This window comes from Lolium perenne, chromosome 4, assembly GCF_019359855.2.
Source record: "Lolium perenne isolate Kyuss_39 chromosome 4, Kyuss_2.0, whole genome shotgun sequence".
In the NCBI taxonomy this organism is placed as follows: Eukaryota; Viridiplantae; Streptophyta; class Magnoliopsida; order Poales; family Poaceae; genus Lolium; species Lolium perenne.
This window is the reverse complement of record NC_067247.2, coordinates 319311471-319325984: the sequence shown is the minus strand read 5'-3', so window position 1 is coordinate 319325984 and position 14514 is coordinate 319311471. Positions and strand designations below refer to the sequence as shown.

The window sequence follows — 14514 nt, the reverse complement described above, 5'->3', positions numbered from 1 at the left end:
ATGATCAGTTATCTATACACTTAGGTACGTACCTAACTGATCTAGATCGTGCCCACCCTCGGAAACCAGTGGAAAAAAGAGGGGATTCGGATGTCTCACCTTTTGTAGTACCTACATGCTTGCGTATGGGCAGAAGGGGCTCGATGTGTGCGTGCGTGCGGCTTCTAATATTGCCAGCCCCTTTACACAGGCGCGTCCACGTGTTCTGCTCGAACCTTACTCACGACTAATCATTCTCGCAGAAAAAATAAAACTTTAGAGCAGCAGTGATGGGTGTTGAGAAAATATAGAGGTCGACCGGTAGGAGCTACTGTCAGCAGGAAACACAGAGGGCGCAGCACGGCACTCCGCTGGTCTGTGGAGCATGCTTGGACCTCCCTGTTGCCGCTGCTGCAGCTGGGCTTGTCAAAGCTCCGCAAGTGTCGATCGAGTGTGAGTGCGCGTGCGGGTACGCATGTGTGATGTGGGTTCGGCGTCGCCCTGTCCCCCCTTCTTCCTCCTCAAATATTCTCAACCCCTCAACCAATTCATTCCCCTCACTCATTCCTTCCTTCCTCCCTCACCTCTCCTCTCCTCTCCTCCTTCTACCCAAGCACACCAACGCACACGCGTACGTGCATGCGCCTCCGCGACACCTCGCGCGCGAGAATTCAACAGACTTGGCACCAGAGCGAGCTGGATTAAAGTCGGTGCCTGCCTCCCAAAGCGCGGCGAAGGTAGCTCGCGGGTTCTCCAGCCAAGCTAGCTAGCAGAAACCATTGGCGCGAGCGGCTGACACATAGCTGCCCTGCCGGTTGTGCTAGCTGCACGTTAGGCATGGCGCAGGAGGAGGTCCACGACGCAGGCCTGGCGCTGGGCCTGTCCCTCGGCGGCGGCGGAGGCGACTCGGCGGCGGCCGCACACCGCAGCAGCCGGCAGGCCCGGTGGGAGGCGCCCTCGATGGAGCCGTCGCTGACGCTCAGCATGCCGGACGACACGACCACCGTCACCGCGACCGCCACCGCCTCCGGCGGCGGCGGCCACAGCGTGTCGTCGCTGTCAGTGGGGGTGAAGCGGGAGCGCCTGGAGGACGCGGCGGACCTGGGCGAGATGGTGTCCTCCACGGCGGCGGCCGGCGCCGAGGACGACGACGACGGCAGCACGAGGAAGAAGCTGCGGCTCACCAAGGAGCAGTCCGCGCTCCTGGAGGACCGCTTCAAGGAGCACAGCACCCTCAACCCGGTACGTACGTCGGTAGTACGAACGCATGCGTACCGCTCACGTTTGATGCTTTGATTCCACTCGGTTGACCGGCCGCGCGCAGATAGCTGCACTTACCTAATCATCAAATTATTACTAGTAGTTACTTGGAAAGAAAGGACCATCTGCCGTAGCTTAGATCTTCTCGCATATTTTTTGAGCTTATACATGCAAAGAAGCAAACTCACAAATCTGGTGAGGTTGATCGATGGATATAAGCAACTGAACAACCTTCTTGTGTCTTCTTTTTGGATCTGAGCAGAAGCAGAAAGTCGCTTTAGCCAAGCAGCTCAACCTCAGGCCGAGGCAGGTGGAGGTTTGGTTCCAAAACAGAAGAGCCAGGTTAGTAGTAACTTTGTATTTTCCATACGCAATTATGCACACACAAGCATGCAGGCACCAATTAAGTTAGTGCATAAATTTTACACATGCATGCATAAGTTAGCACCTTTTCTGTTACGTCCATGCATGCATGAAAAATCATTGAGCATAAATTTTACACATGCCTAAAAACACTGCGGGTGATCTCATTTCTGATTTGGTTCGCATGATGCATGCAGGACGAAGCTGAAGCAGACGGAGGTGGACTGCGAGTTCCTCAAGCGCTGCTGCGAGACGCTCACGGAGGAGAACCGCCGCCTGCAACGCGAGCTGCAGGAGCTCCGCGCCCTCAAGTACGCCCCGCCGCCGCCGCCGACCAACGCCAGCAACTCCGGGCCACCGTCCTCCGGGGCGCCGCCGTTCTACATGCAGCTGCCGGCCGCCACGCTGAGCATCTGCCCGTCCTGCGAGCGCGCCACCACCGCCGGCGGCAAGGTCGACCCGGACAGGCCCAAGGCCACCCACCACTTCTTCAACCCCTTCACCCACTCCGCCGCCTGCTGATCTGCGCTCCATCGCACCCCTGCTACTGTAGCTAGCTAGCTTAGCTACGAGCAGTAGCAGCTACCGCCATAGCTAATACCTCACCTCGCAAGCAACATACGATCCTGCAGGGACATGGACATGATCCTCCTACTTTTGCTCTTTCTTGGTCTGGGGGTTTAGTTCCGAATCTTTCATCCATTTAGCTAATCCATCAATCATAGACTCCATCCATAGACAGATAGGTAGTCAAACAGCCGTAGCTAGCTACTACTCAAACCGGCCATGGCCGTTGTATATTCTTGTTCATGCATGTAACCGTGGACCTCTCCTTTCCAGTTAGCTTCTCTGCCTTTTTGTTTCAAAAGCTAATTATCGGAGGAGAGGGAGACCATTAGATTAAGCCGCCGCTGTGCCGTGGTGAATTCCTAGTATGTGATGACATGAGAGGGGCAGGGAGAGCCTTCCTGTCGGGTGCGTACGTGTGTAATTTGTATACCTTTCTAACTTTCCTGTATGCATATACGTCTCAATGATTGTGCCTGTCGGGGCCTAAACTCCAAATTGCGTCCCTGTCACTTTCGCTTTTTGCTGGTTGATTTATTAGTGAGAAAGCTAGCTAGCCCTCTCGTCTGCCCTGACGACTTAACCATCTAATCTGTTCTGTTGTATACTTGTGTGTCATGGTGTAAGCTGGTTAACCAAGGCAATTTTCACACAACCACTCGGCTTAACTAGAAGCTGGTAGTAGTTAGCCGGAAAATAACAACCTTCTCTCTAAACTCAAAGCAAACTTAAACATAAGGACGGCTAAGATCGCTTGATACCTCTACGTCATAAATACTAAACAATATATGTAGCACTGTATAAAACCCGTATGGTCCAACAAATTGTATGAATATGTTGCATATGTATGGATACAAGTATTTACGTACGGCGATGACTCTTCCGCGCGGTGGCATTTGTGGCCAGCGGGTGGGAGGGACGACAACGCGGTGCTGGCGGCCACGAGGTACTGCGAGGAGGCACTGGCCAACATGAGCCTCGGAAATGCCTCTTAGCTGCGTGTTGACAAGGTTGCTAACAGCATGCAGGCTGGATGTCGATGCGATGAACGACCAAACAGTCTACAACAATTGGACCGGGTCGTCCGAGCGTTTGGAACGAGACTAGCCGGACTCTTGCTGGAGTCACGCCGGACTGTCTTTTGGCGGATGCGGTGAGCACCTTCGGCACGTACCTGAGATGGACCAGGGTTGTACCGCTCGTGTGAAACAGGTTGAAGAGTATGGTATGCGTATACGTGAGCATACCGAGTTTTGGATTTGGCTTTGTACATCGGTTTGGATAGTTCTAGTTAGGTTTGGTTGATTTCAGGGGAGGAGGTTGTAGTGGAGCAAGCCTCGAAAAATAAATCATGATGTTCTGGAGTACTTCGTTTGTTCACTAATGTAAGACTTTTTTTTTAAGATGGATTAGATATAGACCAAAATAAATAAGATTACATATACTAAAAACCATCCAGATACATCCATCTAAGAATGCTAAAATGTCATACATTAGTGAAACCAAGGGAGTGTTTGATTCTGTTCTGTGAGAGCGAATGCCTGAAAGATTGAGCAAATTAAGGACGTTGGATCGGGGCGTACGTGGTAGTTTCAAGCAGCATGCCAAGAAAGAGCCGGCCGCGCGACGCAAGGCAACAACGATATATTTCCGTTGATCAGGGACGGTCCACGTAGAGTGTTAAACGGGCGTGCAGATTTGTCGCTCCGGCAGTTACGTTGTAAGTCGGCTGTCTGGGATCGGGCTACACAGCAACCGTCCGAGGTCACCCATGTAACGTGTCCCGATTCAATGATGGGGGAGAATCTGGAACAAACCGCTCCATGATAGTAACTGCCCGGTGTGGCCGGTGTTTGGAGTACACCAAACCGCGTTTCACCGTGGATTGGACTCTGCAAAACTAAAAAAAAGTTCACACTAGAAATTACCGATGATCCTGTACTTCGTAACTTCTAAAATAAAGTGTTTAAGTTTTTCTAGATAAGAATATATCTATAACTAAAATATAATTCTTCGTATCTGAATAAAGTTAAGTTGTTTTTAGGGACGTATGGATATCTCTTTCGTGAGGAAACATTATTTAGAGAATCATCACATCATTGAGTATAGTAATGTTTCAGTCTATTGATTGAGATGGAGAGTTAATATAAGAAATCAATCATGATTAATTGATCAAAATTGAGTGGAGATTTTTGGTTACCCAGTTCTAGTGGTACTGCAATTAAAAAAGTAGAAGATAATAATTACAAGTTTCAATTTTTTTAAAAAAAATTGATGTAACAAATAAGGTATCCAGCGAACGGGAAAAATATAAATCTTGAATATTTTGTATCCTGAGATTCACAAAAATTTAGAAAGTATGGAGCTGAGTACGTATATTTTCAATTCTCCAATTTTATTACTTCCTACGCTTCATAATTCTTTTCATTATTTCAATTTAAATTTGAACTAAAACCACGACAAGAATTATGAAACCATGCGAGTAGATTTTATCGTTCCTTTTTGCAGACTAGAATGCAAAGAATTCCGCGTTTTGAGTTTGCTGCTCTTTTGTGATATTAGCATGACGACTTCTTATTTCTCTACTATGACAAGCTATACTACGATAATCATTGGCTGGCTCCAACAATGGAGGGGTGAAGATGGCGGCATGCCTTTAGCGCTCCAGCGTTTAGTCGTCGTTAGATGGTCCAATAACCTAGTTGTAATTTTATAAATTTTTATGTTCTTTATACTACTACTATCAATAATTATTAACATATCAATGGAGGTTTTCACAAAAAATCATAATCTGTAATTTATTATTCAGAATTTTTTTAAACATGTAAATATGGTTTTAATTTTTTTTAGAATGGAAGGATCACTAGACTTATGTTCGGGAGCCAACGACACTTTTCGCAAAGTTAGCCAATCGTTTTCAGGCGTGACTAATTCTCAGCTAAGTAAGAATTAGCTTGATCCTTAGTCAAATGATGTCATATCCTATAATTTGTGATTTGCGAATCTATCGGTTTTGGACTTGGTTGGACACTAAGTTCATTGTAAGCTACCTGAGAATTAGTAATGCTAATTGGTTTTTTTAAATATGTCTGATGTTGAGTCAGGGACGACAAACTGATACCCAGCGCCAATTATGTGTCATGTACTCATGTATGAGCTAATCGTAAAACTACTGCTAATTTGCCACCGCACTCGATCGATCGTATAATTGCATCCAGTGTGGATGCTTCTAGTCGCAAACAGTCATGTGTCATCACGGGTATTCGCTACGGAGTAGAATATGTTAACAGTCAAGACTAGAGAAAGCGTGTAGGGAGTAAAATATGCAGGTGAGAGTATCCAAGCTAGATTGCCCATCGCGTACCTACAGGTGAGAATAAAAGATGCACTGATGCATCAGGAGGTGAGGTGAGAGCTAGCTAAGCCACGCCAAACCGCATGACATGAGGGAGGCGGCCGGTTTCCCGTGACAACGGAACGGGAACCCACGGGGAGCAGCAGCAATCTAATCCGACGGTCGAGTAGTTAACGCCGGTCACACGGAGCGCGTGCATGCCGCCGCGTGCGCGCTCCATATTGCCTCTCGAGAGGAGTATCGACTTCAATGTGGCGCCCCGCTCGCCGTGACGACGCCTACGTCCCGCGCCGCATGGCCGGCACCAAGCTAGCAAGATCCCCCGACGGACGACGGTTTCCGCATTAAAAAACAAGTGCTCTCGACATTTGATTGCCTTGCCATAGCGCATGATCATCCGTCGGTCCGCGTCTGCGTGTCCATGCATGTGACCTCACTTGAGTTGTGCACGTACGGTGCACACGGCCGGTGTGTGCGCGCGCCGTCGGACCGGAGCCGCCGTCAGCGGGCAGATTCAGACCGGCGCCATGGGCCAGTGCAGGTTAGCTCAGGCGTTAAGCGAGCTAGCTGCCAGGCAGCCGCTGTAATTGAAAGAATGTTCGTCTTGTCCGTTTGTTGGGCAGCAGCGTCTGCTTGGCCAATGCAATCGCATCAATCACAGATGCTCTGATCCTCGGTGATGACTGCTACCTTTGGATCTGCTCATACACGCACGCACGGGATTCTCAGATCTAGGCTCTCACGCCATCTTGGCAGCCTGGCAGGCCAGGGGGTCGGCCGGCGGTAGAGCCAGGTTGCGTACTGAACACTGAAGATATCTGATCTTGCATGATTTGTTACGGAGGACTGCTGGTTGTTAGAGTAGCCAACGACTACACTAGATCTTATACAGGTAGATGCTATGCTGTTGGATACACTGCTAGATCTGAGAGAGAGAGATGAGTACCTTCTCCCTTCGAGGTCGAACCGTCGGACGCCGATATGGTGGCGGCGTCGGATGGAGTGGATGAGCGGTGGCGGCGGTGGAGCTTCCCGTCGGCTCAGCGCTAACCCTAGATCGGATTTGGTATGTCGGTGGGGCGTACGGCAAACCCGGTGAACCTCGTACTGCGAGCCGCCGGCCCCCACCTCTCTTTATAGCGCTAGCGACAGGGGCCCACCAACCATAACGGGTTGGGCGCCCCCGATCAGGGCGCAGGTCAAAGGGGCCCGGTGGGCCGTTGGGCCCACTCGGGAAGAGATCAATCTAACATTCTCCCCCTTGATCTCAACTTTACTTTTAACTTTATACTTTCGCTTTATTCGTTTCATTTTAGATCAGTCCATAGGGCATGTTTCATCGTCACAGCTCTATTGCCGATAGAATCAGACAGCCACAATACACTTCTCTGTTTTGAAACAAATTCTTTTACTTTGGGCCTCTTATGATCCAGGATAGGTAAGACTTTCCCTTAAACCCATGCCGGCTACGTGCTCCTTGAACACGCTAGGTGGTAAGCCTTTCGTTAGCGGATCCGCAAGCATATCTTTTGTCCTTATATGCTCGAGACTTATAGTTTGATCCTGGACCTTGTATTTCACAACATAATACTTAACCTCAATCGGTTTAGTAGCATTACTCGACTTGTTGTTGTGAGCATAAAATACTGCAGGCTCATTGTCGCAGTACATCTTTAGTGGTTTGTCAATACAATCTACCACTTTCAAGTCGGGTATAAATTTCTTTAACCATAATGCCTGCCCCGTGGCTTCATAACATGCTATAAATTCTGCATACATCGTGGATGATGCAACTATCGTCTGTTTGGAGCTTCTCCACGAAATAGCTCCCCCTGCGAGGGTGAATACATATCCAGATGTGGATTTTCTATCATCTTTATCCCCCGCAAAATCTGCATCTGAATACCCTCTTATTTCTAGGGAATCAGATCTTCTGTATGTTAACATGTAACTCTTTGTGCCTTTCACATAACGCAATGCCTTCTTTACCATTTTCCAGTGTTCAAAACCTGGATTTTCTTGATATCTACCGAGTACTCCGGTGATAAATGCTAAGTCAGGATGAGTGCACACTTGTGCATACTGTAGGCTTCCAATGGCCGAAGCATATGGAACCGCTTTCATTTGATCGAGCTCGTATTGATTTTGGGGACTTTGATGTTTCCCAAAACTGTCGCCCTTGACTATAGGGGCAGGTGTGGCACTGCACTTATGCATATTATACTTACTTAGAATCTTTTCTAAATAAGCCTTTTGCGATAGTCCTAATACTCCATTGTTTCTATCTCGGTGAATTTTTATGCCCAAAACATATGACGCTTCACCAAGATCTTTCATATCAAAATTTGAGGACAAGAACTTCTTTGTCTCTTGCAGTAGACTAACATCACTGCTGGCAAGCAGAATATCATCCACGTACAAGATTAGGAAAATATATTTCCCACTTTTAAACTTTGCATAAACGCAATTGTCCTCAATATTTTCTTTAAATCCAAATCTCTTAATTGTCTCATTGAACTTTAGATGCCACTGTCTGGAGGCTTGCTTTAATCCATAAATGGATTTCTTTAGGCGGCATCCCATTTCTTCCTTGCCTTCCATGATAAAACCCTTGGGTTGTTTCATGTAGACATTTTCTTCTAAATCCCCGTTTAGAAATGCCGTCTTTACATCCATTTGATGCAACTCTAAATCAAAATGTGCAACTAGTGCCATGATGATTCTGAAGGAATCCTTACACGAGACCGGAGAAAATGTCTCATTGTAATCTATCCCTTCTCTTTGTGTAAATCCTTTTGCCACAAGTCGTGCTTTGTACTTTTCGACATTCCCATTGGAGTCATATTTTATTTTGTAGACCCATTTGCAGCCCACTGTTTTGGCTCCTTTAGGAATATTCTCTAAGTCCCAAACATGGTTGGCACTCATCGATCTCATTTCGTCTTCCATGGCCTCCACCCACTTTGATGAATCTGGGCTTCTCATGGCTTCTTCATATGAAGTGGGATCACCTTCCATATGAATTCTTTCTGTGTTGTAAACTTTGTAATCAGTCGAAATGGCTGATTTTCTAGCTCTTGTAGACCTTCTAGGGGCCACATTCTCTTGAGCATTCTGTTCCTCAACTTGTGGCTCAGCTTCTGGAGGTGGCTGTTGTTGCTCCCTTTCATGCTCAACAAATGGTTCATTCGTCTCCTGACGGACAGGTTCCGAATTTTCACTCATCGTTGTCATGGGTGGAGTCACAACAGGCGCTTGCACCACAATCGCAGGGATCGTCGGTACAGGTGCACATGGTAGCGCAAAAAATGGCTCCTGAGTCATCGGATTGGGTGCATGCACCCTCTTCTCCTCAAGATCAATTTTCCGAGCTACCATGCTCCCCCTCATCATTTCGTCTTCTAAGAAGACAGCATGTCTCGTTTCCACAAACTTTGTATATTTGTCTGAACAGTAGAAACGATAACCTTTTGACTTTTCAGGATAGCCAATAAAATGGCAACTGACTGTTTTGGTATCTAACTTTGCGATATTTGGATTGAATACTTTGGCCTCAGCAGGGCTCCCCCACACTTTCAGGTGGTTTAGAGAAGGCACTCTCCCTGTCCATAGCTCATACGGCGTTTTGGGCACCGATTTGCTTGGTACTCTGTTTAGAATGTGAATAGCGGTTTTTAACGCCTCAATCCACAATCCCAATGGTAGGGTGGAATAGCTCATCATACTGCGCACCATATCCATAAGGGTACGGTTGCGCCTTTCAGCTACCCCATTCTGCTGAGGTTCGCCCGGCATCGAGTATCAAGCGACTATTCCGCCTCTGTAGAAACCTTGCAAAAGGTCCAGGGACTTGGCCATATGGAGTATGTCGACCGTAGTACTCCCCTCCACGATCAGACCTGACTATCTTTATTCTTTTATCATGCTGATTTTCAACTTCAGCTTTGAATATTTTGAATTTATCCAACGCTTCTGTTCTTTCTTTTATTGGATAAATATAACCATATCGGGAGTAGTCATCCGTGAATGTTATGAACGAATCATAGCCATCCACACTTTTCACCGGAAATGGTCCACATATATCGGTGTGAATTATTTCTAGTGTTGCTGTGCTTCGATTTGCACCCTTTTTAATTTGCTTTACAAATTTTCCTTTAATGCAATCGATGCACTGTTCTATGTCTGAGAATTCTAATGGAGGAAGAATATCATTTTTAACGAGTCTTTCTATTTTCCCCCTCGAAATATGGCCTAGGCGACAGTGCCATAATTTCGATGATTCATCAGTTCTTTTTCTTTTCTTTCTTTCTGTTTCCGACGAGGATATTTGTTCATTCACTTTACACACAGACATTACTTTTTCACGCAAAGACAATAAATAAAGCTCATCATGGAGTATAGCAACCCCAACATAAGAATTATTACACCATATGGCACATTTGCCATGTCCAAAATAACATTGATAACTGTCTTTATCTAAGCGCGATACACTTATTAAATTTCTATGTATGGAAGGAACAAATAAGACATCTCTAAGCAGAATAGTCAAGCCATCAGCTAGCTCCAAGAGGACGTCGCCAACAGCTTCAACTTCTGCTTGAATTCCATTCGCGACTTCAACGCATCCTTCGCCTCTTTTCGTAGTCCTCGTCGAATGGAATCCCTGTAAAGAATTTGCAACATGAACAGTTGCACCTGAATCAATCCACCAAGTAGATTTCGAAAATTGTGTATACAGGGATTCATTTACAAAGGAAACTAAATTGTTACCTTTCTTTGCCATTAATTCTTTCAGAAAAGCAGGGCAGTCTTTCTTGTAGTGCCCAGTCTTCTGACAGTGAAGACACTGATCTTTGTTCACTGGCAATGGCCTGGGCTGGAACTTCTGCTGATGCTGCATTGGGGCTTTACCATATTGCTTTGGAGGAGAACCATTGTTGCTTGGTGTGAAGGGCCTTTTCTTGTTGTCCTTCACATAATTGATGGTACCTCCATTCTGTGCCTTGAGTCTATCCTCCTCTTGCACACACATGGCAATGGTCTTTTTAATGTCCCATTTCTCAGGACTCATGTTGTAATTGATGACAAAATTGTCAAAGTGTTGTGGCAATGAAGCCATCACCAAGTGAACCAGAAGTGCAGGCTTCAGCTCCAGGTCAGCATCCATGGGCTTCAGCATTGCAGCCATGTTGCTCATCCTGAGGATGTGCTCCCTGATGCCATGTGCACCTCCAGTATACTTTTCTGTCACCAGCTGCTTCAACAGCTGGGGTGCATATGTCTTTGAAGAACCAGTGAACTGGCTCTTTATCTTTTCTAGGTACTCCCCAGCGGAAGCACACTCTGTAATTGAGCCCACTGTGGCGTTCTCAATTGTGTTCTTTATGAAAGCCATGCACTTTTTGTTGGCAGTCTGCCACTTTCTGTTCTCTAAGGCGTAGGACATCTCCACAGGAGCATGGTCCCTTTTCTTTTGAGCCCATGCATCATCAGTATCCCCGTCAGCTCTGACGGGGTCAGCAGGCTTGATGGGCTGCGGTGTGTCAACCACCCAGTCCACCTCAGCACACACGAAGGCGAAATCCACCTTCTTCCTCCATTCTGTGTAGTTATCCCCTCTAAGGGTGGGAACATCCTTGATGCAGCTCATCAAGTAGAACCCTCCTTAAAACCACAAAGAAGTGAGAACAGTACAATTGCAAATTATAATCCAACGTTGGTCCGAATTAAAACATGCAACTGTTAATGCAAATAAAACTATATCACCGTTGGGCAGAAATAGAGATAAATGCACATATCATTGCAACAAAACATGGTCATATCATTAATAACGTTGGTCAAAAAATAACATAACCATAATTGTCACAATAACTACTTTTCATTTTGCATTAAAAAAATGCTTCTTTTTACTATTTGCAGCGGAAACTATGAATTTAAACTTTAAACTTTGAACTTTACAGAGACATTTCTTTTACTTTTTAATTTCTGAACAAATATTTCGTTGGTCCTATTTATTCAGAAAAAACTAGACAAAATTTTGGCCAAAAATGACCCAAAACTGCCTAAATATGCCTCTGTAATTAATAAAACAGTGCAAAAACTGTAAAGCAGACTGTTACTGTGGTGGCCCACGCGGCCCGCACGCTGCGAGCGACGCGCAGCAACGCGCCGCCCACGCGGCTGACGGACACGCCGCCCACGTGGCCAGTAGACACGGCCCGCACGCGGCGAGGCCTGCTAACGCGGCCCGGCCCGCGTCGCCAACATGTCCACCACGCGGCCTGCCAACGCAGCCCACGCGGCCCGCACACGGAGCCGACGCGGAGGCACTCCTGGCCGTCGGATCCGATCCGACGGCCCCCCTTCACTTTCGGCCGGTATAAGAGGGTGGCCCAACCGGCCGGACCCTAACCCTAGCCATTTTCCCCGAGGGCCTCTCTCTGTCCACTCCGGCGGCGGCGCGCGGAGGCTCACCTCCCGCCCGCGCGCGCGGCTTGGCGGCTTGCCGGCGACGGCTGCGCGTTCCCGCCGGCCACCGCATGGCGTGGCTCCCTCGACCACCCTCTCTGGCGCCGCTCCCTCGAGCCCGCAGAAGATGGCCGGGGACAGAGCCCCCTCCCCTTTCCTTCTCTCTGTGCTTCTCCACCACCATATCCCGGCGCTAGGCCAACGGCGGAGAAGAAAACAGGCGGCGGCGCCCCCCTGTACCTCTTGGCGGCGGCGCGTGCACCCGAGGGTGGGCGCGTCACCGTCAAGCGGCGCAGAGGCGGTGCCCTTTTCCTTTGCCAGCGACCGACCCGCAGCAAGGTAAGCCGGTGAGCTTTTCTTTTCTTTGCCCCCGGCTCGCAGAGCGAGTGAGAGTAGCCCTTCTTCCCGATGCCTCGGCTTGCCGATGCGCATCGAGATCGAGAGGGGCGGCGCGGCCTTGCGGCGGCACGAACTTTGCCGGCGAGAGGGACCTCGGCCGGTTACACTTTACTTTTCTTTTTGCGTCAGGGAGGATCCAGGGTTTACTGTACTTACTTTTCTACCTAAACAAATAAGATCTATGCGTTCTAACAGATGCTCTGATACCAATGTTAGAGTAGCCAACGACTACACTAGATCTTATACAGGTAGATGCTATGCTGTTGGATACACTGCTAGATCTGAGAGAGAGAGATGAGTACCTTCTCCCTTCGAGGTCGAACCGTCGGACGCCGACATGGTGGCGGCGTCGGATGGAGTGGATGAGCGGTGGCGGCGGTGGAGCTTCCCGTCGGCTCAGCGCTAACCCTAGATCGGATTTGGTATGTCGGTGGGGCGTACGGCAAACCCGGTGAACCTCGTACTGCGAGCCGCCGGCCCCCACCTCTCTTTATAGCGCTGGCGACAGGGGCCCACCAACCATAACGGGTTGGGCGCCCCCGATCAGGGCGCAGGTCAAAGGGGCCCGGTGGGCCGTTGGGCCCACTCGGGAAGAGATCAATCTAACACTGGTAAATAGCGGCTGGATATAATTTGGTGAGCACGGTCTCAGTGCGGGTGGTGGAGCGACATCCATGGAGATGGAGGGACCATGTTCGTTCTATCCGTCAGTCCAACAATGGGGCCTGCGTACTAGGCTGTCTCTCATCATATCGTCGGGTGGATTTGGTTGTGGATACGGTGATGCACCAGCCAGCAGCCCACATGAGAGTGCCCGGATCGCGGGTAGCGAGCCTCGGACAGTCATTGGCCGCGGCAGTAGCTCATGTGTCTGACGACGACCTCAATCACCAGACTGTGTGGAGAGGAGCAACTTGCGACACGACCAGGATGTGTTCTGCAGCCCGCACGACTTCTCACCACGCTCTGTAGAGAAGAAATCGGCTCGTCCGGTCACGTGTTCTAAAGCAACTCTAGGTTAGAGCCTAACCTGAACTGTTGAATTGGCGGATTTCTTCTACCCAGGCCTATTGGAGTGTAACATGTCCTCTCGGCTGCACGCTCGGGAAGGAGAGAGGGACGTTGCATTCCTTCGGAAACACGCAACATAAATTTCCTAACCGCTCACTCTACTTCATCTCACTCTCCCACTTCTCACTCTCACCTCCCGTCCTCTCGCATCACGTTGGTGGTCGCACTGCCGCCGACACATATACCGCTCATTCCGAGCGCGAGGAGACAACACGACCGGAAGAAAGATCGAGGACTTTGTCCACCTGCACCACCACCTCGACATGCCGCTTCCAATAGTGGTAAGACCTTGTCCTACCTTCTCCGATGTTAGGGATTTCAGTGACATGCATTCTACCTTCTCCGATCTTCTTAGTCTCAGGCGCGGAGCAGTGGTTCGCATTCAGGTGGCCATGATTGATGCTAAGGTGCTAGAGAAGATCTCTAACTCTGGAAAAATTATCAAGTCTGATGTAGTGGTCAAGCTCAAGGCCTTCGAGTTTCGCTTTCGTAGAGAGCCGGATGATTATGTACCGGAGCCCAATTTTGTCCCTTTGGTTTGGGTCAAGAAAGATGACTCCGATGATGAGGGTGATGGTAATGATGCTGGGGATGATGATGCTATGGACACTTCGGAGACTCGAGCAGGACCTTCGGCCTCAGCTGCGCCTCACGGGAATATAGCCGGAGTTGGGACTTCTTCTTCGGGAGGTCCCCGAGCTGCTGCGGCGTTGATTGCTCTAACTCCTTTCAACCCAAGCCCTCAGACGCCTAGGGCCATGGAGATTGTTGCGAGGCTGCGGGAGACTAGTCCTAGTCTTGAGGCTCGCAGCGGTGCGGACAAACCTTCGGGGTTATCGGCTGAATAGTTGAAGGAGGACTTGTCATCGTTGGGCTCTCCTATGAGTGATACTCGGTCAGTGCAGGAAGATATGGAGTCTCCAAGGTCGGATAGACCTGCTCGCGAGCGGGTGAATACCCTAGGCCGCACGACGCCGGCTGCCGCTAGGAGAGCGGCCAAGGGTTCTGCTGCTACCGACGATGTTGCCTTGTCGTCGCCGGGTGGGGGTGGG

At 48.9% G+C, this 14514-nt stretch overlaps 2 protein-coding genes across 2 annotated transcripts; one reads left to right on the top strand and one right to left on the bottom strand.

The window, feature by feature from the left end:
* Positions 1-391: 391 nt before the first annotated feature.
* LOC127296314 (homeobox-leucine zipper protein HOX19) lies at positions 392-2667 on the top strand. Its single transcript, XM_051326361.2, has 3 exons — positions 392-1221; positions 1502-1581; positions 1800-2667. The coding sequence occupies exons 1-3, from the start codon at positions 817-819 to the stop codon at positions 2122-2124; spliced, it is 810 nt and encodes a 269-aa protein (XP_051182321.1). The 5' UTR covers positions 392-816; the 3' UTR covers positions 2125-2667.
* A 7237-nt stretch (positions 2668-9904) lies between these two features.
* On the bottom strand, positions 9905-12176 carry LOC139830221 (uncharacterized). The gene is made up of 3 exons (XM_071818228.1): positions 11999-12176; positions 10295-11188; positions 9905-10187 (listed from the first exon to the last, which is right to left on the bottom strand). Exons 1-3 carry the CDS (start codon positions 12174-12176, stop codon positions 10141-10143), a joined length of 1119 nt encoding a protein of 372 aa, XP_071674329.1. The 3' UTR covers positions 9905-10140.
* Positions 12177-14514: the final 2338 nt, after the last annotated feature.

What these genes read in the sequence shown, in the direction of transcription:
- LOC139830221 (XM_071818228.1), bottom strand. Translation starts at nt 12,176, where the DNA reads ATGGTGGTGGAGAAGCACAGAGAGAAGGAAAGGGGAGGGGGCTCTGTC. An exon ending in GCCGCGCGCGCGGGCGGGAG is followed by an intron (nt 11,189 to 11,998) that starts GTGAGCCTCCGC and finishes TGTGGTTTTAAG; the next exon opens with GAGGGTTCTACTTGATGAGC. An exon ending in AGAATTAATGGCAAAGAAAG is followed by an intron (nt 10,188 to 10,294) that starts GTAACAATTTAG and finishes AATTCTTTACAG; the next exon opens with GGATTCCATTCGACGAGGAC.
- LOC127296314 (XM_051326361.2), top strand. Translation starts at nt 817, where the DNA reads ATGGCGCAGGAGGAGGTCCACGACGCAGGCCTGGCGCTGGGCCTGTCC. An exon ending in AGCACAGCACCCTCAACCCG is followed by an intron (nt 1,222 to 1,501) that starts GTACGTACGTCG and finishes GGATCTGAGCAG; the next exon opens with AAGCAGAAAGTCGCTTTAGC. An exon ending in TTCCAAAACAGAAGAGCCAG is followed by an intron (nt 1,582 to 1,799) that starts GTTAGTAGTAAC and finishes TGATGCATGCAG; the next exon opens with GACGAAGCTGAAGCAGACGG.